Genomic DNA, 26628 nt, shown 5'->3' on the forward strand with positions numbered 1-26628 from the left:
AAATATTAGTCTTTATTAGTAATAAAATATTCTGGAGTCATCTTAGTTTCTCAGGAAACATTTAGATATATATCACTAAAAATTAAAAAATGATAACTGAAAATACTGAAGTTTGGTGAGGACAAGAAGAAATCGTACTTTTTTTGGTAAATATTTATTTTTTAGTTGTAGTTGGACACAATACCTTTGTTTATTTATTTTTATGTGGTGTTGAGGATCGAACCCAGGGCCTCACACGTGCTAGGCGAGCGCTCTACCACTGAGCCACAACCCCAGCACAAGAAATAGTACTTTTAATACACTATTGATATGAGAAATTGAATAATAACTTAGTAATATCTAATGAAGTTGAAAATGCATATAAATAGCCCAGATATAAAGCCTGAAATCTCTCACTTATGCACAAAGAAACGTGTATCAAGAATGCTAATACAATACTGCTGTGAGAGGGGAAAATAAACAAATTGAGGTGTATTTATAGAATATTGACTTATTAAAACAAATGACATAGATTTACATGTTTCATTCATAAGTTTGAGTAAAAGAAAGCAAACATGGCATGATTGTTCATATGAATCAATAATTAACAATGCTAGTGGACACATATAAATGTAGCAAAAAGTATAAAAACAAAGACTAGAATGTTGTATAGGTTGCTTTTAGGGAGGAAAGGAGAAGGATTGGGAAGGGGAACAAAGTAGACTTTGTTCTCCTTTGTGCTGTCTTTTTCATCTATCTGAAACTACCTTCCCTCAGATAAATTTCCTTACATCATCTTTGCAGTAAGGTGTACCTGGACCATCCTATTACAACTTGCCCTCTACCTCCTAGCCCAGTACTCCAGATCCCCCTACCCTGCTATATGTATATATTTTTCTTTTCCCATACCAGTTACCACTTTATAACACATTATTTACAGTTTATTTTCTCTTGCTTGACAGCAATAATTCCAAGTCCCCAGAATAAGAGCCTGGCAACCAGTAGGCATTCAGTTAATATTTTTTGAATGAGCAAATTAACTTATAATGTTTTCATTTAAAAGTACAAATCCAAATCAAATTTTAGAAACTATTAAAATCTGTGTGGAAGATGTTTTGTTACATTAATCTGAATTTTCTCCACAGCTTAAAGTGTTTCAGAATTATTCTTGTGAGGATTAAATGTACAAAAGACATACATGTTGTCAAATTCAACTGACATTTCTCAGTCTTCATCTTAATCTACCTGCAGCATTTTGACACAGCTGATGACTCCCTTTTTTATGGAAAGATTTCACCTAGTTTCTCCTGTTTTGATTTTGTCCCTTCTTATTGACACTTATTCTCAGACCTTTTAATATTGGAATGCCCCATGAACTCTGCCCTTAGGTCTTTTCTCTCCTTTATAACACTCTTCCCTTTGGTGATATTGAACAATCGTATAGTGTTTCATGCTGACAACTGTCAAATTCTCCTAGAATTCTAGATTTCTGTATCTAATGGTCTACTTGACATCTCTATGTGGAGATCTAACAGGCACTTAAAACAGTACAGGAAAAACTGAGTTCCTCAATATCCTCCTCTAATCAGTCCCATTTCAGTTAGTTAAAGGCTACCCTACCTTCCAGAATCTAGTTGTTGAGGACAAAAAATCAGGTGGTTAAATTTGACTCTTCACATCTTAAGAAAAAACAGTCATCAAATCCTGATGGTTCTGCCTTCAAAATAGAATCTTATTAGTTCTTAATACCTTCACTCCTTCCATCCATCCTTCCTTCCTAGTTTTTTTTTTTTAAAGAGAGAGAGAGAGAGAGAGAGAGAGAGAGAGAGAGAGAGAGAGAGAGAGAATTTTTTAATATTTATTTTTTAGTTTTCGGCGGACACAACATCTTTGTTTGTATGTGGTGCTGAGGATCGAACCCAGTGCCATGCGCATGCCAGGCGAGCGTGCTACCGCTTGAGCCACATCCCCAGCCCTCTCTCTAGTTCTAAATACCTTCCTTCACTGCTTTCTTTCTTCTTTCTTTCTTATTAGTTCTTAATACCTTCACTTCTTCCTTTCTTTCTTTTCACACCATTTCTTGCCTGTGAAAAATAGCCTCCTAATTGGTCTCTCTGTCTCTATTTGTTGTAATTTTCAACTCAGCAGCAAGAGTGATACTGTTAAAAATGTATATTAGAGCATGGGATGACATTCTTTTCAAAACCCACCAACTGCTCTGTATCCCTCTCACAGTAAAAGCCAAAGAATTACAATGGCTACATGGTCTATACAATTTGTAACACACTTAATTTTTGTCCCACATTTCCCTCTTTTTCTATTCTTGCCTGTGTTCAATTCTCTAGCCTTACCAGCATCCTAAATATTTTGTTACTCCTTTTTTTGGGGGCGGGGGGAGGCACAGTTTCTACTTGCTATTCCTGTCTGATACATTTTCACAGTTGGCAACAGCTGGCTCATTTAGCTCCTAGTAGTTCTTTACACAAATGTCATCTTTTCCTAAGGCCTTCCATAACCAGACTATTTAAAACTGCAACTTTCTCCCTCATCAGTACCATTCTGTTTCCCTATATCTAGGAAAATAGGAGAATGAACTGGGAAAGGGAAACAGATAATGCCACAGCATAATAATCAGAATAATAATATATTTATTATATTTAAAATTTTATATACTCTACTAGAATGTAAGTTCCATGAAAGAAGGGATGCTTCTACTTCTTTATTGTTGTATCTGTAAGAACTAAAACAGAATCTTCCTCTAGAAAGAGCTCAAAGAAAGTTAAGCATGGAAGAAAAGTGACAAAAATGATTGAATTTCCTTTTCTACTGTATACAAATCTTCCGGAGTTAATACAGATTTAAGATATCATTTCATTATTTAAGAATTCATGAAATAATTTAAGAATTCATTTACTCATTTGGCATAAAATTTACTGAGTGCCTTCTGTATCTCACTGTTCTAGGTACTGGGGTAAACACAAATAAAAGGGGTTGGTTTTACTTCAAAGTACTTCTATTAGCAGAATAGCAAAATTTATTTTCTTCTCATAGTTTTCCTTTTGCTACAGTCAAAATAATTTCCAGCATGAATGCTAAATGAATATACTTACCATTATTTGGATGATAATTTAAAAATAAAAATAATGTTAGAAAACAGTTAAAAGAACATTTTCAAAATATACTAATTTGAAATCCAAACAGATTTACCAAAAAATATCTTGATTCAGTACCAATTTTATATATATATGTAGATGAACACAATATCTTTATTTTTATTTATTTATTTTTATGTGGTGCTGAGGATTGAACCCAGGGCCTCACAAGTGCGAGGCAAGCGCTCTACCACTGAGCTACAACCCTAGCCCAGTTCCAGTGAAATTTAAAGAGGACTTTTGTGTCCAAATATAATTTTAATTCAAATCTGAATAAAACACACATTGATTTAACATTGATTACCAAGCAGCTTGTAATGGAACTTGTTTTACACTGTCAGGAAAGCGATGTAACATTCTAGATAACAAACTATTATGCAATTCAGTGGAAAGGACAGCTCTATCCACTAGGGAAAGATTCTTTAAGGAGTGCTAAAAAAGCTGCTTTATGTTTACATCTTAAAATAGGCTTTCAACTCTGGCTGAGAATCATCTAGGGGGCTTTTAGAAATACTAATGCCTGAGCCCAACCCCAGTCAAAAGACAGTCAATCTCCAGGGGTGGAGCCAAGATCTTAGTTGTTAAAAACTCCCTAGGTAATGCTGATGCACAAATGGGTTGAGAATCAGTGTTCTATGAGCTCCTATTATTGATTATCACTTCAGAGAAAAGGATACAGTTATTTATGTGAACTCTTTCCCACTGCAGTATTGACTAAAAGATTAAACATTACTCCTATCATCAATATGGCATTTTTTCAAAGTTTACTTGGAAACTCTAGCTTACAATTAACACTGTTCTGTTAAAATCTGGAGACTTCAAATATCATTCTGTATTCTAAACAAATGATATTTTTCTAAAAGGCAACGAAGCTAACTTAAGTAATTTTTATTAAAGCTATAGACTTTGATCCGCAGGTTCTAAAGAGTAAAGATTTCAAAAAATAATATTAAATTGTTTTGTAATATTCCCTACCATCATAATACATAATTTTAGGCATTATTTTCCCCAAACTTCTTATTAAATTTCAAGCATATGTAAATTAGAGCAGAATAAGTTCATATGTGCTCATAATTTTGAAAAAGATTAAATTCTGCCCAATCATTTTTCATCTTCACAACTCCATCTTCAGCACTACCCCTACTAACCTGGATAATTCTGAAGCAAACCTCTGTTATGACATCAAGCACACACTCTACCACTGAGCTACATCCCTAGGTAAATGACATAAATATTTATTCTTCATGTCTTAATTTTAATCTTTTTTTTTCAGGGAGGGTATCCCTGACAATATAATACCTTCACCTGACAAAGAGGAAATTTCCTGCTGTGAACTTCTATAACTCTTTGTATTATCACAGTCTAGCTTCATCTAATGAAAAACTGAAGTTTAGTATCATGTCTCTTCCATTCTTACCCCAAAGCTCAATTTGATTTAATTAAATTGCCTTGTTCCTCAACTTTTTTTTTTTTTTTTTTAAAGAGAGAGTGAGAGAGGAGAGAGAGGGGGGAGAGAGAGAGAGAGAGAATTTTTAATATTTATTTTTTAGTTCTCGGAGGACACAACATCTTTGTTGGTATGTGGTGCTGAGGATCGAACCCGGGCCGCATGCATGCAAGGCGAGCGCGCTACCGCTTGAGCCACATCCCTAGCCCCTTGTTCCTCAACTTTTATAAAATTTACTAGAGGTCAAATTCATGTTTTATTGACAAAACATTTTTTTTTTAAAGAGCTATACTATATCTGAACATTTTTACAGACAGTAGAATAGAGAGACAAACCTCAATGTAACAATACAGAAGATAAAACCGTGAGATTTTCTTCAAAGCTACTTTAGGGAAGGGGAATGTATCTCAGGGGTAGAGTACATGCTTACCATGTGTGAGGCCCTGAGTTATCACCCACTTTAGCACTACTAGCACCATCAAAAAAAAAAGCTAGTTTAGATTTCCAGTTTAGAAGTAGTTTTATTTTCTTTTTTTGGTGCTGAGGATTAAACCTAGGGCCTTGTACTCTGTACCACTGAGATACACCCATGCCTCTAAAAGTAGTTTTAATTGTCTATTATAGTAAGAAAGTGACCAGATAATAAATCAAGGACAGAGGACACTTTCTGTATCAAAGCAAGGGACTCTCACTGAAATATGAATAGACTGCTATAAAAATCTGATTCTATACTATCTGCTATGATTAACTTTTCACCTACCATGAGAAGAGGTAACATTATGTGGTAAAAAGCAAGAGCTCTATAGTTAGACTTGGGGCCAAAACCCAACTACTAGTTGTATGATTTAAGAAAGGTTACTTAACCTTTCATCTGCTCTCTGTAAAATGAAAATACCATTATTTTTTCAAACTAAATAAAATACATAAATGCCAGTTACAGGTTGGCACACAGTGAAACCTGTACCGATTACATGTACTGACATGAATCAGACATTATTATCATGGCTGCACACACACAAAAAAAACAAAACAGAAACACGCCAGGTAGTGGTTTCCAACATGAAACACCCAAATTTCTAGGGCATATCCAAGTAAAAATGGGGCAATTCTGCAGTTATTTAAAAAAGAAATTATTCTGATGACATACCTAAAGGAAAAAGAAAATTTATCCATAATGGGACAATCTATTGAAAGCATCAAGTTTCATTGTTTTTACTGAAATGATAACAACTGGATGTGATAACATTAGTTATGAAAGTGCTGAATATAAGTCCTCATTGGCAGTTAAATGTATTTTTCATTAATAATTTTTTTCTTACAAAGGAAAATTAATTAGTCACTACTTAATAGATAATTTTGTGGTTTATGGTGGAAAACAAAGAGGTCTTTGGAAGTAGGAAGGAAAAATAACTGGGAGGAATCACTGAAATATAAATCTTACTGTTATCATGTCCTTTGGTGAAGTTCTAAAATGACTGGCTGCAGAAGGGTCAGAGTAGGAGAACCAACGGACTGGAATGATTCGTAAGGTTTAGTCCCTATTTTTCTGCATTATGCTCTGGAGCAGTGGATTCCATGTATGTATGATATGTCAAAGTACATTCTATTTGTATATAACTAAAAAGAACAAATAAAAAAGTACTGCCACCTTGGTAGCCATATGCCAAACCAACTAAATGAAAATCCTTGGGAAGCTCTAGCACAGGATTGCCTCTTTAGGCCAGAGACCATTGAGGGAGTCCAGGCCCAGCCCAGATCTGCCCACATCAACCTACTCAGGACCCAGGCTCACAGTAGGCCTGGGTCCATCCTGCCACTAGCAGACACCTGCCTGAGCTCAGGCTTTGGCACAGAACAGACTCTTTAGACCAGCAAACCAACATACCCAGGCCCAGGGTAGGTCGAGTTTGCCATCCACTCCCACCTGGGAGCCCAAACCCAACCCACTTCTATCTTGGGACACTGCAGACATCTCCATAGCCTTCCCCACGCAGTAGTCCCTACCTTTTTGACAACAGACAGGGCCTAGAATCAACTGCATCTCAGAACAGGCAACCCAAAGACAGTGTAAGGCCCACCCTTTCAACCCCATCTTTGTAAGACTTTGTATCCATCTTAGGGTACCTCCAGTATTATCTCGAGTTACCTGGGTTATTACCGCAAACATCTTTAGTAGCAGTAGCATACACTGAGGGACACCAGCAAGGTGTGGAAGCATAACATCAAGGTGAGGTACAGACAATCTGCATGGGTACTACAAAAATATAGGGTAGAAACTATAATATCTCAGATTCACACTGCAAGAAAGGAAGACACACAGACAACATGAAAAAACAAGGGAGGAAAGTGCTCTCAAAAAACCAGGATACTACAATAACAGAAACCATGGGCAGCAAAGTTGATGAAATATCAGAGAAGGAGTTCAGAAGGTTCATAATTAAAATGATCTGTGAATTGAAGAATGACCTAAATGAGCAAATACAGGCAAAAATTGATCACTCCAACAAAGAGATAAGAGAACAAACACAGGTAGCAAAAATTACTTCAAGAAAGAGACAGAGACTCTGAAAAAAAAAAAAAGTCAGAAATCTGTGAAATGAAGGAAACAATAAACCAAATAAAAAACTAAATAGAAAGCATAACCAACAGACTAGATCACTTGGAAGAAAGAATGTTAGATAATGTAGACAAAGTATACAATTTGGAAAAAAAAGGTGACCACACAGTGAAGATAGTAAGAAACCATGAATAGAATATCCAAGAATTATGGGATAGCATCAAAAGACCAAATCTAAGAGTTACTGGGATAGAGAAAGGCAGAGTTTCAAACCAAAGGAATGTACAATCTCTTCAATGAGATAATATCAGAAAATTTCCCAAGCATTAAGAATGAATTGGAAAACCAAATACTGGAGGCTTATAGGACACCAAATGTATGAAATTACAACAGATCTACACCAAGACACATTATAATAAAAATTCCTAGCATACAGAAAAAGGATAGAATCTTAAAAGTTGCAAGAGAGAGCAATCAGATCATGTACAGAGGAAGACCAATTTGTATCTCAGCAGATTTTTCAACCCAGACCCTTAAAGCCAGGAGATCATGGAACAATATATACCAAGCTCTGAAAGAAAATAGATGCCAACCAAGAATCTTATATCCAGCAAAATTAAGCTTTAGATTTGATGATGAAATAAAAACCTTCCATGATAAACAAAAGAATTTACAACTAGAAAGGCTACACTATAGAACATCCTCGGCAAAATATTCCATGAAGAGGAAATGAAAAACAATGATGAAAATCAGCAGAGGGAGGTATTACACTAAAGGAAAAACTAATCAGAGGAGAAACCAAGTTAAGTTAAATACCAAAAATAAACAAAAATGGCTAGGAATACAAATCAAATAATAACTCTGAATGTTAATAGCCTAAACTCACCAATCAATCAAAAGACATAGACCAGCAGACTGGATTAAAAAAAAACAAGACCCAATAATTTGGTGCTTCCAAGAGACTCATCTCATAGGAAAAGACAAACACAGACTGAAGGTAAAAGATTGGGAAAAATCATACCACTCACATGGACTATGGAAGCAAGCAGGAGTTTCCATCCTCATATCAAATAAAGTAGACTTCAAGCTAAAGTTAATCAAAAGGGATAGAGAAGGACACTGCATACTGCTCAAAGGAATCATATATCAACAGGACTTAACAATTATAAATACATATGCCCCAAACAATGAAGCATCTATGCTCATCAAACAAACTCTTCTCAAGTTCAATAGTCAAACAGACCACAACACACCTCTTTCATTACTGGATAGATCTTGCAAACAAAAGCAGAACAAAGATTCAATAACAGAATCAATAACTTAGACTTAACTGACATATATAGAATATTTCATCCTTCAACAAGCGAATACACTTTCTTCTCAGCAGCACATAGATACTCCTCTAAAATACACTATATTATGCCACAAAGCAACTCAGCAAATATAAAAAAAAGTTAAGGTACTATCCTGCATTCTATCAGATCATAATGGAATGAAATTAGAAATCAATGATAAAATAAGAAATAAAAGATACTCCAACACCTGGAGACTAAATAATATGCTACTGAATGAACAATGGGTTCAGAAAACATCCAGAAGGAGATTAAAAAATTTTTAGAGGTGAATGAGAAGACAGACACAACACATCAAAATTTCTGGGACACTATGAAGGTAGTTCTAAGAGGAAAGTTCACTGCATGGAGTTCATTCCTTCAAAGAAGACAAAGTCAACAGATAAATGATTTAACATTACATTTCAAAGCCCTAGAAACAGAAGAACAAATCTGCACCAAAAGCAGTAGAAGACAGGAAATAATTAAAATTAGAGCTGAAATCAATGAAATTGAAGCAAAAGAAACAATTGAAAAAATTGACAAAACAAAAAGTTGGTTCTTTGAGAAAACAAACAAAATTAGCAGACCCTTAGCCATGCTAATGAAGAAAAGGAGGGAGAAAACTCAAATTACTAATGTCCATGAAGAAAAAAAAAAATCACAACAGACACTACAGAAATACAGAAGATAATTATAAATTATTTTGAAAACTTGTACTCCAATAAAATTTGAAAATACTGAAGGCATCAAGAATGCTTGGCGTTGACAATGAAAAAATAGGACATGGGTATCAATTATTAAAGGCTCCCCAGGCAAATATAATCAGCCCTCAAATTTGAGCAAATCTCACTGATTAGAAGTATCTAAGGTAGTTTAACATTTTTTTCCTATGTGTTTCTGGTAAGTTCTGAGAACTTTGGAATACTTTTTTTCCAAAGATGCTATCCAATTAGATCTAAAGAAAAAATAAATCACTAGAAAATGTATGCTATTTATTCTTTCCTAAATAAGCAGGGCAAAACAAAAAAGAAAAGTGTAATTCAAGAGGACTCTAATATCTCTTCTGATGAGTCTTCAGTCCCTTCACCAATTTGTCCAGCATAGTAATTATTACATTGTCTGCAGGAAGTTGAATGACAAGTCTTTTAAAAAAGGAAGGAAACAGGGGCTGGGGTTGTGGTTCAGTGGTAGAGCGCTCACCTTGCATGTGCAAGGCCCTGGGTTTGATCCTCAATACCCCATAAAAATAAATAAATAAAATAAAGGTATTGTGTCCAACTACAGAAAATAAATATTTAAAAAAGGAAGAAAACAAAGAATAATTCCCCTGATCTTCATTTTTCCTCAGTTAAACTTCATGTTAGTGTAATATTCACTCCCTGATAAATCCTGAAGGAATCATAAACTTCAGTGTTTCCACACTGTATATATCTAGTCAAACTTTATCAAACTTTTTACTTTTAGCACAGTTATTCCTTTCATTAGGCTGCATGGTTCTGTGATAGGTATAAGACAGAATACCTAAAAAATCTACTGACTTTCTTCATCACTAAGAAGGATGCAGAAAAGTTCCACTTTGACCATATTATTTGACTTAAACCCTCTTTTTGGCATTTAATCAGTCAATCTTAAGTATAGGCCAATAAGAGGATGATTACTGGCATCCCTGAATTTGTGTGTTAATAATTTTGAAATTGGATCGTTTCCACAATTCATGAGTAACAAAATCAGTAACTACTAGACAAATCATGTCAGACTTATTATTACCCAAACACTCACTTTCAAATATAAACATCCTAGAAAAAATTAAATAAAATGACCGTATGTGCATGTTTTATCAACCAGAACTTCACAATTGATATAAATTCTCTAGTCTCCCTTTCTTTATAGTTCTAAGTACCTCAAGTCAGTTCTACTCAATACAATACTGTTATCTTTTATTGTTCACTGTACTCATCTTTCCTTCTCATAGGCAAGTTCTTCCCTGAGGGGGGGCATTATGCTTCTTTTGCCCACAGTGCCTAGCACAGGGATGGTAATCTGATACATATTTACTATTCCTCTAAAATCAACAATGTTACTGGTTTTGTGTCATAGACAAAACTTTCCTTCTGGGAAGGGTTTGTGGCTCAGTGGTGGGGCACTTGCCTAGCACATGTGAGGCCCTAGGTTCGATCCTCAGCACCACATACAAATAAATAAAATAAAATAAATATATAAAAAATATATTTTAAAAAAACTTTCCTTCTTAATTTTATGTTATTCTTATCTAAAGTGAATATACCAAGATTTATACAAGTAAGGAGTTGCATTAAATAAACAACAAGAAGTAATGTTTAGATGAGAAGAAAACATGTCTTAGTCTAATGGATTCTATAGTAATCAATAAAGTAAAAATAACTCAGAAGGAAAAATTAAAATAATAACACTAACCTGAAAGTTCGGATAAGATTTTTAAGTTGAGTATAAATATCTCCTAATGTAATCTGAAGAGGACCCAAAAGTCCAGGCAATCTGAAATGTAAAAAAAAAAAAAAGTTACATTTCTTTTATAATTTAATTTAATTATATAAAAACATACATTGGATCATGTGTAACTCTGGATCTGCCGAAGGCAATAATGGAACTTAGGTGGAAGTGGTCATGATTTTAAACAGTTAAACTAGATTATGACTGGTAAGAAGTCAAAAGGAAACATTTCATAGTAACTCTATGCTCTACTTTGTAGTCTACGCTATAGTGTAAAGCACTAAAATGCAAAATCATTTTTGGCCATCTGTATTTTGTCCTTAGTTTTTCTTACCCGAAAAGCAATTTGGCAATATATCTTAACATTTTAATTGTGAATATTCTTTGAGTCAATAGTTTTATTATGACAAAAATTTATCTTAAGGAAATAATCAAATAAAAAAATGCTTGCTATAGGGCTGGGGATGTGGCTCAAGTGGTAGCGCGCTCGCCTGGCATGCGTGCGGCCCGGGTTCGATCCTCAGCACCACATACAAACAAAAGATGTTGTGCCCGCCGAAAACTAAAAAATAAAGATTAAAAAATTCTCTCTCTCTCTCTCTCTCTCTCTCTCTCTCTCTCTGTCTCTCTCTCTTTAAAAAAAAAAATGCTTGCTATAGAAATAATTTTAGTAGTGAAAAACCAGAAACAAGGTGATTGATTAAATAAATTATGATATACACATTTAATAAATTGTAACAAAACCCTGAAAATAATGTCAATCTATTGTTCTTTTTTTAAAAAATATTTATTTATTTATTTTGAGATAGGGTCTAAGCTGCCCAGGCTGACCTCAGACTTGCCATCCTACTGATTCAGCCTCCTAAGTAGTTAGAATAAGAGGTATGCACCACTGTACCTGGCTGTAGTGGTATTTTACACCACTATGCTCTGTTTTTGAAAATGTAGAAAGATATGATAAATGTTAAATTAAAAATGCATTCATAGTATTATCCCATTTTTATAAAAACATGTAATGTTTCTATATATAATACCTATTACATATCAAACATTTCATTCTTTCTATGTTCCTACAACAGAGGGAACCAAAGGGAATGAACATACATACACCATACATATAATATATATAAACATCAAAATATTAATAAAGGTTATTATCAAGTGGTGGGATTACAGGTGATTTGACTTTCATTTCCTCCTTTATACTATTTCTGTATTGCTAACTATTCTCCAACAAGCACTATCTTTTAAAAAAAAATTATGAAAGTTTCAAAAATGTTCCAGAATAGAACAGTAATAATAACCTCATTATCTATTTCCAGATTCAACATTTCAATATTTTCCTATATTGGTTTCATTTTCCTTCCTTTTTTTATAGTGATATTTTAAAGTAAACCAAATTCCTGACATCATGTCATTGGATTTCTATTTCTATTTGTTTCTCTAAACACAAACATAACTTCTCTGTATTTAAAATTATCATACTCAACCAAATAATTGCTTTATAACATCTAATATCCAGTACAAATTTATTTCCCTCTGGTTATTAAAAATGTCTTTTTACAATTGGTTTGTTCAAATCAGAGATCAAAAAAGGTGTTACTTTTATAATGAGAAAATGACAAACTGCTTTCATAAACTTGTAAATGACCTCAAAAACCCATGCCACCATAATTAGTTTTGTTTTCAATGCTCTTTGTGCTTTCTCTTAAGTGATTCCATCCCTTCTCAATTCAATTCTTGTGCCAGTATCAGTAATATGGATTTCTAGCAAAGTTCTTTCTGGCATCCTCTGTTTTAGCCAAAACCCAGGATGCGTAGACTGCTTCGATGACATGTCTGTATGGTCTCAAATTTAAAACTGTATATTCTAAAGTCTAGAAAACTATTTCTATATAAATTCTTATCTACTAAATACACAACAGTACGGATAATCTAACCCTACTTTCAAAATCTTTGTAACTAAATTCTAATATCTTCTGTATTGTGAATAAGGTAGTCTTTTATACTGCTTTCTATATTAATATTTAATAGAAGCAAATAAACAAGTATGAAGATCATATAAAAGGCAAAACTATTAATGGATTTATTGTATATGAAGGGCCTACCCACAGCAGATACTGCATAAATATTAAACATTTATTTATTTTAAAAAAATTTTTTTTGGTGTTGATGGACCTTTATTTTATTTATTTATATGTGGTGCTGAGAATTGAACCCAGTACCTCACATGTGCTAGGCAAGCACTCTACTACTGAGCTACAATCCCAGCCCCTAAACATTTATTTAAAATGTAAAAATTATAGTAGTTCCTCTTGATTCTGTTTTTTGTACATTACCAAGTCAAGATACAAAGCAAATAAAAAAGGATTTCAAGGGTGGTTTGAGAAGTACATACTTTAAAGCAAAATTATCTTACTTTCCATTATATCACAAGTAAACATTTTATATCTCAATTGCTCAAAACATTATGACATTTTTCTTATTTTCAAACTACTACAAAATTAAGACTTCTCTTTATTTACAAGTCCTGAAACAATGATTGACACACTTTCTCATGTTTTCTGCTAAAAAAAAAAAAAAAAATGTGCAGGCTGAAAAGTTCAAGACAGCCCTCACATCTCTGGAAAAAAAGATTTTCAAGCCCCTTTTCACCGAGAAACCAAAATAGCAATTTTTGCGTCATTTATGATTGGGCTAATTATAAGAACAATCATTTCTGCTACAGGAAGCTTAAAGTGCAGAGTTGAGCTAAACAAAAAACGTTGCTGAGTGTGAAATGATTCTATGAATATGTAGGTAGAGTGAGTTAACAGACCTTTAAAACTTTAACAACCTCTTATTCACATATAAAACTAACATGACACATTTACCACAAATCAGTATTTAAATGATCTAGCTTTGATAGTTTTCCCCTGACTTCACTGGATTATTAAGAGGGAGTGAGGTAGTTTAGAATCTCAACCTTCCTCTTTATGGTGGTGGTCTGTCTTCAACACAAAATTTAGTATCTCTGGGATACAGTAGCTTAACAATATAAAAATTTCAAGTGCAGACATTCATGTAAACTTTTCTTACTATTTTTCGAAATGTTTAAAATTGGGACTGGGGTTGTGGCTCAGTGGTAGAGCGCTTGCCTAGCACGTGTGAGGCTCTGGGTTCAATTCTCAGCACCGTATATAAATAAATAAAATAAAGGTCTTTTGACAACTAAAAAAATATTAAAAGAAAAAAATTTTTAATGTTTAAAATTGAAGGGTAACATTTGCAAATTATGAAATCATAATATTGTTAATTTTAAAATATTACAAACTGGGATGACAATTACATACTTACACTTTGCTCAATTTTTCAAGAACGATGCGTTTTCTAATCTGGTTCTGGGAACTTGAATCTATCAGTGGAAAGGTGGGATCATGCTGGATCACATTTTTCAACAAAACAAAACAGAATAATGAATTTACATTCTTTTAAAAGTAGAACAATAAACATTAAGCACAAAAGATTACACCTGTGATATAAAAGGAAATAAACCAGACTTGAGATTTAAAAGATTTAAATCTGAGTATCAGCTCAGCTTGAGTCATTGCTTACTTGAATCATCTAGTTTCTTTGAAAGTTTTCTGATCAGTATAATAGAAACATGAATACCTCCTATATTAAATAAGAAAATGTATACAAAAGGATTCTGTAAACTACTAAGTGCTATACAAATGTGGGGTTCAAAGACTAAAATTAGCAAATATTTTTATAATATTATAAAATATATTATGGAAAGTTTTGCTTCTAAAAATGGCAGACAATAGAAATCAAACCACATAAAAATAAAATAAAGGTTATTGTGTCCACCTACAACTAAAACAAATATTAAAAAAAAAGGTTATCAGAGCTCAATCAAATTGGTTTTATTATAAGACTGTAAGGTTGATTTAATAGTAAAAATAAATGCAATTAATTATAATAAAAATCTCTCAAATGATCATCTTAAAAGGCACATGAAATTAACCTATTAAAATCCACTATCCATTTGTGATAATAATTAGTGAATTAGAAATAGAAGGAAACATCTATGAGCAGATAAAGAGGAATCTATAAGAAAGTTTAAAACAAACATACTTAGTGGTAAAAATTTAAAGTGTTGCTTCTGAGACAGAGAATGAGACAAGGAAACCCAATGTTCTGGATGTCTAAGCCAGCAAAATAAGATAAAGAAATACCAGGTTTTGTGTACAATGTGTCAAAATGCATTCTACTGTCATGTATAACTATTTGGGAAAAAATTTTAAAAATTTTAAAAATGTGCTAAAGAGAGAAAAAAAAGAAAGAAATACTGGGAATAAGGGCTAGAATGCAGGAGGGAAAAAAGTACTGGGGATTGAACCTAGGGCTTCATGTATGGTATGAAAGCACTGTATTACTGAACTACATTCCAGCACTACAAATAAGTTATTAGAACTACTAATTATTATAAGTTATTAGAACTCATAATTTAAGTAGTCTAGCAAAGTTACTGGCTATAGGGTCAATACATGAAAATTGATTTTCTACATAAAAGTCAGGAAAAAAAACTTAAAAAAAATATTTTTTGCTTGTAGATGGACACAACACCTTCATTTTATTTATTTTTATGTGGCACTGAGACTCAAATCCAGGCCCTCACACATGCTAGGCAAGCACTCTACCTCTGAGCAACAACTCAGCCCTTGGGAAAAAAATTTTTTTAATGATACCATTTACAATAGCTTATAGGAACCAGATACTTAGGAATAAATGAAATGCAACCTGTTTAAGACCCCTGTGCAAAAATCTATGATTACTGAACAATGTTAAAGCAGATTTAAAAAAATTTTCTTTAGTTGTAGTTGGACACAATACCTTTATTTTACTTATTTATTTTTATGTGGTGCTGAGGATCGAACCTAGTACCTCACATGTGCTAGGCGAGTGCTCTACTGCTGAGCCACAACCCCAACCCCATTAAAGCAGATTTTTAAAAAAGGAAAGTCATACTACATTCACAAGTTGAAGTCTATAATGTAAAGATGTCAATTCTCTCCAAACTGATTTACATACAAATTAGATGTAACCCCGATAAAAGTCCTAACAGTCCCCTTCCCAATCAGTACTATGGTAAACTGATTTTAAAATTTATAAGGAAAGAAAAAGAGAAGAATGGTCAGGGCAAACTTAATAAAGAATTAGATGGAGGGATTTATCATACAGATATCAAAACTTATTATACAGCTAACCTAATTAGCATGGTATTAGCTCAAGAAGAGAAATAGACCAATTTACCCACACATTTTATAAACATTTTATTTTTGACAAGGTTCAAACTATAGCTGTAGAGAAGTGGGAACTCATTTCTTTAAAAACATTTTTTTTTTTTTTGGTTGTAGGTGGACACAATGGCTCTATTTTATTTTTATGTGGTGCTGAGAGTTGAACCCAGTGCCTGATATGTGAGAGGCAAACACTTTACCACTGAACTACAACCCCAGCCCAGGAGACTCATTTTAATACATGCTACTGAATAAACTGGATATCCAAATGGGAAAAAAATGACATCTGATCCATACTTCTTAGTACAAAAACAAAGAAACAAACTCATTTCCAGATGAATTGCAGATCTAAATATGAAATGAAAAACAATAAAGCATCTAGAAGATAAACAATCTGGACTAAGATTTCATAAAGATGTTACTACTGAGGGGGCTAGGGTTGTGGCTCAACAGTAGAGCATTCACCTAGCAATTAAGAAAAAAAAAATTTAAAAAAGATGTTACTACAGGGAACAATTAAAAAACTGGAGTCAAGAAATTGAAAGGGCAAGTTTCAGAGTGAAAAATATTTGTAATACACATAACTGATAAAGAAGTCCTACAAATAAATTTTTTAAAAACTGAGACACTTTAATAGGTAAATGGAAAAAAGACTTCAATAGGTACTTCACAAGAGACTCTCCAAATGGTCAAGCAATGAACATGAAAGTATTTGATTCGTTAATCAAATAAATGTACTATAACCATCAAGCGATAGTATGAGAATGGCTAAAAATAACAACAGCAAAGAAAAAAGTAAAGGAACCCTCAAACAGCAGTAAATCAGTTTGAAAAACTGTCATTATCTAATGTAATTGCATATGTACATATTCTATGACCTAGTGACACATATCCTTCAGAACTGCATGCACACTAGAAGACATATATAAGAAATTTCATTACAGCACATTTCATAATAGCCCCAAACTAGAAACAGCCAAAATTTCCATTGATATAAAAAAAATTCTGGTAGTCCCCCTTATCCATGATGTCAGTTACCTGTGATCAGTCATGGTCTAAAAATATTAAATGGAAATTTTCAGAAATAAAGAAATAAAGAGCATGTAACTGCTTAGTTAAGATGGAAAAGGCTTGTGATTAGAAGAAATAAACAGAAAATGTGTTCATACTGAGAGCAATTTATTGTGCTATAGAGTATGCAGCCTATTCGATGATTTCAGCAAGGGATCTCCTAAAACAAATGAGACCAAGCCATTTACTATAAATAAAGGCAAGACAGATTCAAGAATAATTTGGATTAACAAATATAAAAGTTACTGGAGAGGGTGCATCTGTCAATGAAGAAATCTGCTGCCACATTTGCAGCAGATCTGAAATAGTATCACCTTTGTGATCCTATTAAAAGCAAGTTTTAAATTGTTACGAAACAGGCCTCTTTTGAAAAAAGATGCCCAACAGAATCTACATTCATAAAAGTGCACAAGTGGCACCAGTGCATAAAATATGGAAGGACAGATAACTCTGGCACTGTGTGGCAATGCTGCAGGGCATATAATAAAGCCAAGTTCAACGTATACAGCCAAGAACCTACCTACTCTCAAAAAGAAAGCAAAAGTTATCTGTCCTTGTTCTTGCAGCATAATCAGAAAGCATGGGTAGCAGACATCTTGTTTATGGGATGGTTTCATTGACACTTCATCTTAGAAGTTAAAAAAAAAAAGCTTGGAAAAGAACAGGTTGGAATTTTAAAATCCTATAAATAAAACACCTGATTATTCTGAATTTGTTTGCCATGAAAATGGAAACGTCACAGTTGTGTTTTTACCTCATTGTTTCAGGGCCTTCACTAAGGCATTATTTGGTTTCCCAAGGCCACAAACCTCCATCTGGTATTTGATCAGCAATTGATGCAGACTTTACTTTAGACATACTACAGTCCTGAGAATCATTTGCTATTGCTGATATTACAACATTCATCAAAGCTGTAATAAATGAGTAAAAGCCAGAAACTACATGTTTGCTGGAAGAAATGATAGAGTGAAATTGTAAATGATTTTAAAGGCTTTTCAGGGATTGATGAAGTTAGGAAAAGCATTCATGTGGTAAAGACAAGTTGGTGGAGAAGGATTTGTCAATGTGTTTGGTGAAAAAGTGGAAACAGTGAAGACTACGAAGAAGTATTAACAAATGAGGAAGAACTGGTTGAATCATCTACAAGAGGAAGAGGACAATGATGAAATGGAAGCAGAATCAGCAATATGGCCATTACTGAAATTTGCTCAAGTGTTTCAAATTGCACAAACATTAAAGGACAAAATTAGGGATTATGATCCTTGGATGAATCATAGCATTAAAGTCACCTTTCTAAAGGACTGCAACCTCTGCAGTCACACTTTGACATAATTATGACTTGATGATCCATGATTACCCAAAACAGATGATTCTTTTGACATATTGTCAGAAGGTCAAATGTGTCTAGCACTAGTTCACTTCATCTCATCACATGGGCACTGTTATCTCTCATCATTACAAGAAAGGTGAGTACGGTACAAGATACTTTGAGAGAGACTACATTCAAATAACTTTTATTACAACTTTATAACTTTTATAATATAAAATAGTGTTTATGTTGTTTGTAACTTTTTATTATAACTTTTATATTATTATAATTCTTTTATTTTATTGTTAGTTATTGTTGTTAATCTCTTCATGTGACAATTAGACTTTTTTGTTTGTTTTTGTGGTGGTGGGGATTGAATCCAATGCCTTGTACATGCTAGGCAAGACCTCTATCACCGAGCCACATTCCCCCAATTAGACATTCTCATAAGTATGTATGTTTAGGAAAAAACATAGTGAATATAATATTTGGTTTCTGGCAACCACTGAAGGATGGGGGCGGGACTGAACACTGGATTTATATAACAGAGTACTGCACAGCAATGAAAGAATGATCTACAGCTATGTGCAACAACATAAGTTGAATCACAATCATAATATTTTATAAAGTAAATGGGATACCAAGGAATACACATACTGTTCAAAAACTGGCAAAACTAATCTATGCTATAATAGCAACTACTAATTTTATAAAGAGGTAAGATATGGAGCAGACATAAATGGGGTATCTAGTTTACTTATAATGAATTTGGTCTGTGTAGTGACTTCATGCATGTGTTCACATGTGAATAAATATTCTATAAGCTGTATATTTACTGTTTGCATTATAGGTCAATGAAAGTTTAAAAATGTTATGCAATAGAGGAAAATGCGAACCTTTCAGGTATCAGGTTTTTCTTTTTAAGGCTTACAAGCACAAAAATGATAAAACAAGTGATATACAACTTAAGAAAGACCAATACTTCTCTCAGTTTAATAAAAGTTTTTGATGCTGTCCAATAATACAGTTGATGCGCTTTCAAGTATGGTGCTAGCCTAGGAGAAACATTTACAGAAAGAAATTTCTAAATTTTTACTATATTCCCATTTCTGCCCTCTTCCAAATATCCAAAAGTATTTTAAAAAAATATTTATTTTTTAGTTGTAGCTGGACACAACACCTTTATTTCACTTGTTTATTTTTGTATGTGGTGCTGAGGATCGAACCCAGGGTCTTGCACATGCGAGGCAAGCGCTCTACCGCTGAGCCACAACCACAGCCCCTCCAAAAGTATTTTTAAACTTACAGCTATATTTGCTCAGAAATCTTTAGTAACAAAGTTTGTGGTAAAAACATTACCTACTCCTCTTTATGCCAAATGACTTCATTTCTTAAACAAAACCTATGAACCAAAAATGGGTAACAGAAATACTAAAAGGTTCTTCCTAAACCTCGACAGATATATTCAATCTCTCTATATATCTATTTACTATGTACCAACTATATGTCACACACTGAGATAAATGTTTTACATACATTCCCTTTAAAACAACTGAGCAAGGGAAGTTATTATTAGTCCTATTTACAGATGAGCAAACAGACTCAAAAAACTAAGTTTTTATAAAACTAGTAAATGACATAGCAGATATTCAAATCTAGGTCTTTCTGAATGTACTTTTCCCATTTTCCATATCCATTATTTTCCAAGAAGTCCCTTTATTATATTATTTTCATCTATAATATTTTAAATGGTGTGCTTGCCAAATATTTTATTATTCAACAACTAAGTTTATGCTACTGCATACAGTCTCAATGTAAATAAAACACAAATACCACATGGAGAGATCTCCAACACCACACACTAACAAAGAAAAAAGCTTCTTCAGAGGGTCTACTTAAAAAAAGAAATGGGCTTTTTTGTTGTTATCATTCTGAACTTTGGGCCTCATGCATGCTAGGCATGCCCTTCCACTGAACTAAATCCCCAGTTTGAAGAACCAGGTTTAAAAGAAAACTTTGTTTCACCTTTCTAGGCTCATTTTACATTATAGAGAAATATTACACAATTTATGAAAATTTATTAGGAGGAAACCAACTTATTTGTAAAATTGTAATGCCAATAGTAGAGAATGCATTTTAAAACAGAAGACAGACGCACTAAAGAAACTTTTAGTGGGCTGGGGATATAGTTCAATGGTTAAAACACTTGTTTAACATATGTAAGGCCCTGGGTTAAAAAAAAAAAAAACCCAAAATAATACTTATTGAAAATTTAACAAGAACTCTTTAATATTCTTCTTCCTGCTAAGATTCATTATGACTTTTCCAAATGTTAGCAGCCTGGAGAAACTCATTATTTTGACACTTATCATTAAGACATACCTCTTCCAAGTCTTGTGATTTGGTGGTTTCTTCATTCAAAACATATCGTCCTCTATAAAATTCCCTGATCCTTAGATTTAATGTTTCAGTTTCTTTTTTCAAGTTCTCATAACTTGGCAGTGGTTTAATGGCTGCATTTGAGCCCCTGAAAGGTAAAGATTCATCCAGGCTATTCTGAGATTCCACCAAAACAGGGGAATGGCTATCTGGGTGAGAGTTTATGTCATCTTCATCAAGTTCTTCATTAACCAGAGAGGCTGGAGAGGGTTTCAGACACACAGAAGCATAATTCTGGCCATACAAAAACTTCAAAGTTTCTTCTGTCTTCCATTCAATCAAAGTCTGTTTTAGAATTTTAAGTAAGTTTGTCTTTGCAACTTCAGGACACATCTGGATGGAACTAGAGGCTGACTTAGAAATTTGGTTTGATTTGGCAAATTTGGTCTTAAAATGCTCAGCACTTTTCTTACTTATGCCAACAAAAGTTATTTCTGACATGTATTTATTTTCAAAATTTCCTGAAGCTTTTAATCTTTCATGCAAAGGACTATATGAAGAAATCTGAGTATTTACTTTCTGTAAAGGAAATTCACAATCAGCAGCTTTCTCCTGACAATCCAATCTGCAACTGCCTAACTGCTCAGTGACATCTACTACTGTCTGTTCTTCGTCTCTGTGTTTGGAGTTAGCTTTTTCACCAACTTGCTTTTTCATTTTGCTTTTTTGGTGTAACTGTGGCCTTGTACCCATTGCATTTGGTTTGTTTCCTGGTAGAATGGAGGAAACAAAGTCTTGCTCATTATCACTGGTACAATCACTACAAGTGCTAGAAGAACTAGATTCATATTGCTCTTCAAAATGACCAGGATTATCAATATCTGATGTTTTAATGGCTTTACTGCATAACTGTACTTCCTCTCCTGAATGGCCACTGTAAAAGGAAAGATAAACAAAATAATTATAACAGGAAAGTCCCATGATACTTTTACTTTGTAACTTTCAAGGTAGCAACTTTTATTCCTCAGGCATAACCTTACAGACACTGATATATTTATTTTAGAAGAAAGCCACATTTCTTTGTATCAATAGGTATTTGATAACAGCTCTCCTTCTACCTTTCTTCCTTTTGGCTGTTCCTCTTAATTTTGAGTTGTTAAAGAAGTCCAGGAAAATGAAAAAAAAAAATTAGTAAATCCATTCTACTGAATTATTTTGATTTTTACTTGATGTTTTTGTGACTGTTTTAGTAACTTTTAAAAAATAAGTTTTTCTCCTGAAAATTTCATTATTGGGTTCTCAAAAAATATAATTACAGGAACTCGGTTAACTCTGATAAAAAAAAGATGAGTAAATGTTTTCCAATGTGGTTATCATACAGAAAATTCCATAAATAAACAAAAGAAAATCATAGCGGACCATAAATCTGAAAAATCAACAATTTCAATATAAGATAAAATTTAAAAATCAAGAGTTACAATGGAATGCTCACAATAAAAGATAATGGTTTTCCTTATTACTGCTTTCCAATTTTCAGATTAGAGTTGAATAAGATAAAGAAATATGGGAAATGTAAAGGCAAAGAGTAGTTTTGCTAATTCAACTTGAGACAAACAAGGATAGGTAAACAGTTGTTCTCAAGCAAACATACCTATTAGAACTTTTAACACATTCAGATGAGGAAGTTTTTGGGTTAAGAAACACACCTGGGGGCCTGGGGTTGTAACTCAGTGGTAGAGTGCTTGCTTAGCATGTGTGAGGCACTGTGTTCAATTCTTAGCACTGCATATAAATAAATAAAATAAAGGTCTGTCGATAATTATTAAAAAACAAACAAACAAACTTGAAACATACCTTGGAGATGTGTAAAAGAAAAAAAAGCTAAAAGCAAGATTATGGATAGGGGAAAAAATGGCAATTTTTTTCAATATTAGATGTAATGTTTAGGGCTGGGGATGTGGCTCAAGCGGTAACGCACTCGCCTGGCATTCGTGGGGCGCTGGGTTCGATCCTCAGCACCACATAAAATAAAATAAAGATGTTGTGTCTACCAAAAACTGAAAAATAAATATTAAAAAATTCTTTCTCTCTCTTAAAAAAAATAGATGTAATGTTTAGTTAAAATTTAATCTATATAACAAGGGGACCATTTCTTAGATAAGAAAAAAGTATAAGTTTCAAAAAACAGAACAAGTAAAAATCAACTTTCATATTATTTCATACTTTTTTGTGGAATTTTAAGGCAATTAAATTTTTTTTCTATACTAATTTGAAGTTATAAAGACATTCATCAATAAGTATCTTGTGCTCAACACTGTGTAGCTAAGGTTGTGGTTATTAACTAGGAACATTTATGCTGAGAGTTAAAGGATATGTTTTGAGAGATGTCAATGGTTGGTCAAGCAATCCTATGAGGAGGGTTTAAGGGGAAAAAAAAATCACAGCCTAGAAGTTATATTAGTGCTTTCAAATAATTAAATAACTGATAATTAATGTCTTGATCCTATAAGATCATAAAATTCTTTCAACAAATGTAATTGGTACAATCTAGCTGATAAAGAAACCAAGTATCTGAGATGGAGGGTGTGTTTGTGTCATATTTCAACAGGTTCAATTAGACCTCCTCAGTAGGAACAGCTGTACAATAAATCAGAGATCAAACACATCATACACATCATCTTACCATCACAAAATAAAAAAGCTGAACATGTCAAATATTTCTTTGTGTGAGCTAAAATAGGACACTTAAAATGTATCAGCACAGGAAGTCCAAGCACTCATATCACCTGGTTCACTCCTAATGTTTCTATTAACATGAACACTATAGAGAATGTAAGTGATACTGATTCAACCATACCTTTGTCCTTCCTTCAGCAGCTGAAAATCGGGATGCCTATGACAAAAACAGAAAATTGAAGGCATTATTATAGAGTTTATTTTCAAGAGTTTATTATAAGTGCACTAGGTAAAAAACATTTTCAAGAGTTTATTATAAGTGCACTAGGTAAAAAATACAATAAGAAGAGTTCATTTAAAGATTCTAAGAAAAAAAAGGACAAAGTACTATGAAACTCTTCAACAAGAAATCTGAGTTAGTCTCTTATCCAAAATTTGTTTGTTTTCAGTACTAAGTTCAAATTTCCTTGACTAACCTGGACAAAAGCAAATCTCTTAATTCCAGAGTTATCATTGTCTGTACAATTAACACATCATATACTCCTTTATGGCCTACTACCAGAACTATTACCTATGTTTTGCTTTTCATATGCTTAATTCTGATTTCTTAACTAGGCTACAAGTTCCTTGAGGGCAGAGACTATGTTTATAATTCTCCTATATATCACTTCTATAGTCATTAAGACCAGTGCCTCAATTTCTGAGAAAGCAGTTACACTGTACTATGGATATGAACTATATACATATCTGTAGTGTATATAGTGATTTAACTTTCAGGAAAAAGAAAAAAAGGACTATGCAACACGAGAAATCATATTTGGCTATCACAGTTATTAAAAACAGAGAAAGAAAGCTCTTAATAGGCCAAATATAAAGGAACCAACACAGCAAACAAATTCATGAATGAGGAAAGGAAACATCCATAAAATACTTATGAAGTGACTCAGAAAACACTGCCTCTTTTCCCATATATTTTAAAAAATACATATTTTTCAGTTTTTAATTTTTTTTTTTTTTTTAGAGAGAGAGAGAGAGAGAGAGAGAGAGAGAGAATGAGAATTTCTTAATATTTATTATTTTTAGTTTTCGGTGGACACAACATTTTTATTTTATTTTATGTGGTGCTGAGGATCGAACCCAGCACCCCGTGCATGCCAGGCGAGCCTGTTACCGCTTGAGCCACATCCCCAGCCCCAAGTTTTCAAATTTTTATGTGGTGCTGAGGATTGAACCCAGTGCCTCACACATGCTAAGTGAGAGCTCTACCACTGAGCCACAACCCCAGCCCCCTCCATATTTTTTTATTGGTGCTTCATAGTCATACATAACACCAGGATTCGTTGTTACGTACTCGCACATGCTCACAAAATGATTTGGCTAATATTGTTCCCCAGAATTTCCTCTTTCTCTTTCATCCTCACTCATTCTGGTCCCTTTCCTCTCTTCCACTGATCTCCCTTTGATTTTCAGGAGACCTGACCCTGCACCTTTTCCCTTTTCTTCTCTAGTTTCTACAAATGAGAGAAAACATACAACTCTTGACCTTTTGAGTTTGGCTTATTTTGCTTAACATAATGGTTTTGAGTTCCATCCATTTCCTGCAAATGACATAATTTTATTTTATTTCTTTATGGCTGAATAAAACTCCATTGTATACATATGCCATATTTTCTTTATTCATTCTCTGATGGACAGTTTGGCTATTGTGAATTGTTCTGCTATAAACATGGGTATGCATGTATCACTATCACTATATAATATGCTGGCTTTAAGTCTTTAGGATAAAATACCAAGAAATGGTCATATGGGTCATATGTTGTTCCATTCCTAGTCTTTTGAAGAGCCTCCATACTGATTTCCATATTTATTTACAATCCCATAAAGAGTGTAAAAGTGTTCTTTCCCACATCCTCTCCAGCATTTATTCTTATTTGTATTATTTTTAAAAAACACTTAAAAATACCTTTAATTTTTTTAAATTTTATTTTTATGTGGTCCAGAGGATCAAACCCAGTGCCTCACACATGCTAGGCAAACACTCTACCACTGGACTACAACCAAAGGCCCCTCATTTGTATTCTTGATGACTGCCATTCTAACATAAAATCTCAATATAGTTTTGATTTGCATTTTCATAACTGCTAATGATGTTGAACATTTTTTCATATATTTGTTGGCCATTTGCATTTGTTCTGAGAAGTGTCTGTTAGTTCATTTGCCTATTTATTAACTGGGTTATTTGGTTGTTTTTTTGTTTTGTTTTGTTTTGTTTTTTGGTGTTAGGTTTTTTGAGTTCTTTATATATTCTAGATATTAATCCTCTCTCAGAAGACTAGCTAGCAAAGATTTTCTCCCATTCTGTAGGTTCTCTCTTCACATACTTAATTGCTTCTTTTGCTGTGTAGAAGCTTTTAAATTTGATGCTGTTCCATTTATTAATTCTTGGCATTATTTCCTAGGCTTTAGGGGTCCTATTAAGAAAGTCATTGCCTATGTCTATATGTTAGAGTGTTCACTCTATGCTTTCTTCTAGGATATAAAGCCAGGGCCTTATGCATGCTAAGCAAGCTTTCTACCACTGATCAGCATCTCCATCTCCTCAAAGTACTGTCTAAAGACTGCAAAACAGGTTAAAAAAGAAACATCAGGGGTTTAGGGACACACTACAGAGAAGCTAAGAACCTTAGCATAAATCTCACTGAAAGGCTTAAAACAGAGGTGCATTAAAGATAGTGATATTACAAAATTTTCAATTAGAAAATCAAGTTAAATAAACAGATGGAATCAGAACTTTTTTTGGGGGGAAGGCAGAGGTGTAACCAGGGATTGAACTCAACCACTGAACCACATCCCCATCCCTATTTTGTATTTTATTTAGAGACAGGGTCTCACTGAGTGCTTAGCATCTCACTTTTTTCTTTTTAATATTTATTTTTAATTTTTAATTTTTTTTTAAAAGAGAGCGAGAGAAAG

At 33.4% G+C, this 26628-nt stretch overlaps 1 protein-coding gene across 3 annotated transcripts in view; it reads right to left on the reverse strand.

Annotated features, from left to right (window-relative positions):
- The window catches only part of RPAP2 (RNA polymerase II associated protein 2), a 106010-nt gene that overhangs the window by 50786 nt on the left and 28596 nt on the right, over nt 1-26628 (reverse strand). For all 3 annotated transcript variants that reach the window (XR_014023450.1, XM_081305342.1, XM_081305343.1), the window contains exons 7-10: nt 23837-23872; nt 20983-21913; nt 14275-14357; nt 10903-10983 (exon numbers count right to left, since the gene is read on the reverse strand). Coding sequence is in view for 2 of the 3 variants with exons in the window: in XM_081305342.1 (XP_081161468.1) it covers nt 10903-10983; nt 14275-14357; nt 20983-21913; nt 23837-23872 (1131 nt within the window). In the remaining variant the exon portion in view is untranslated. The remainder of the gene's footprint in view (nt 1-10902; nt 10984-14274; nt 14358-20982; nt 21914-23836; nt 23873-26628) is intronic.

The sequence above is a fragment of the Spermophilus citellus genome (genome assembly GCF_964194105.1).
Source record: "Spermophilus citellus genome assembly, chromosome: 9".
Classification (NCBI taxonomy): Eukaryota; Metazoa; Chordata; class Mammalia; order Rodentia; family Sciuridae; genus Spermophilus; species Spermophilus citellus.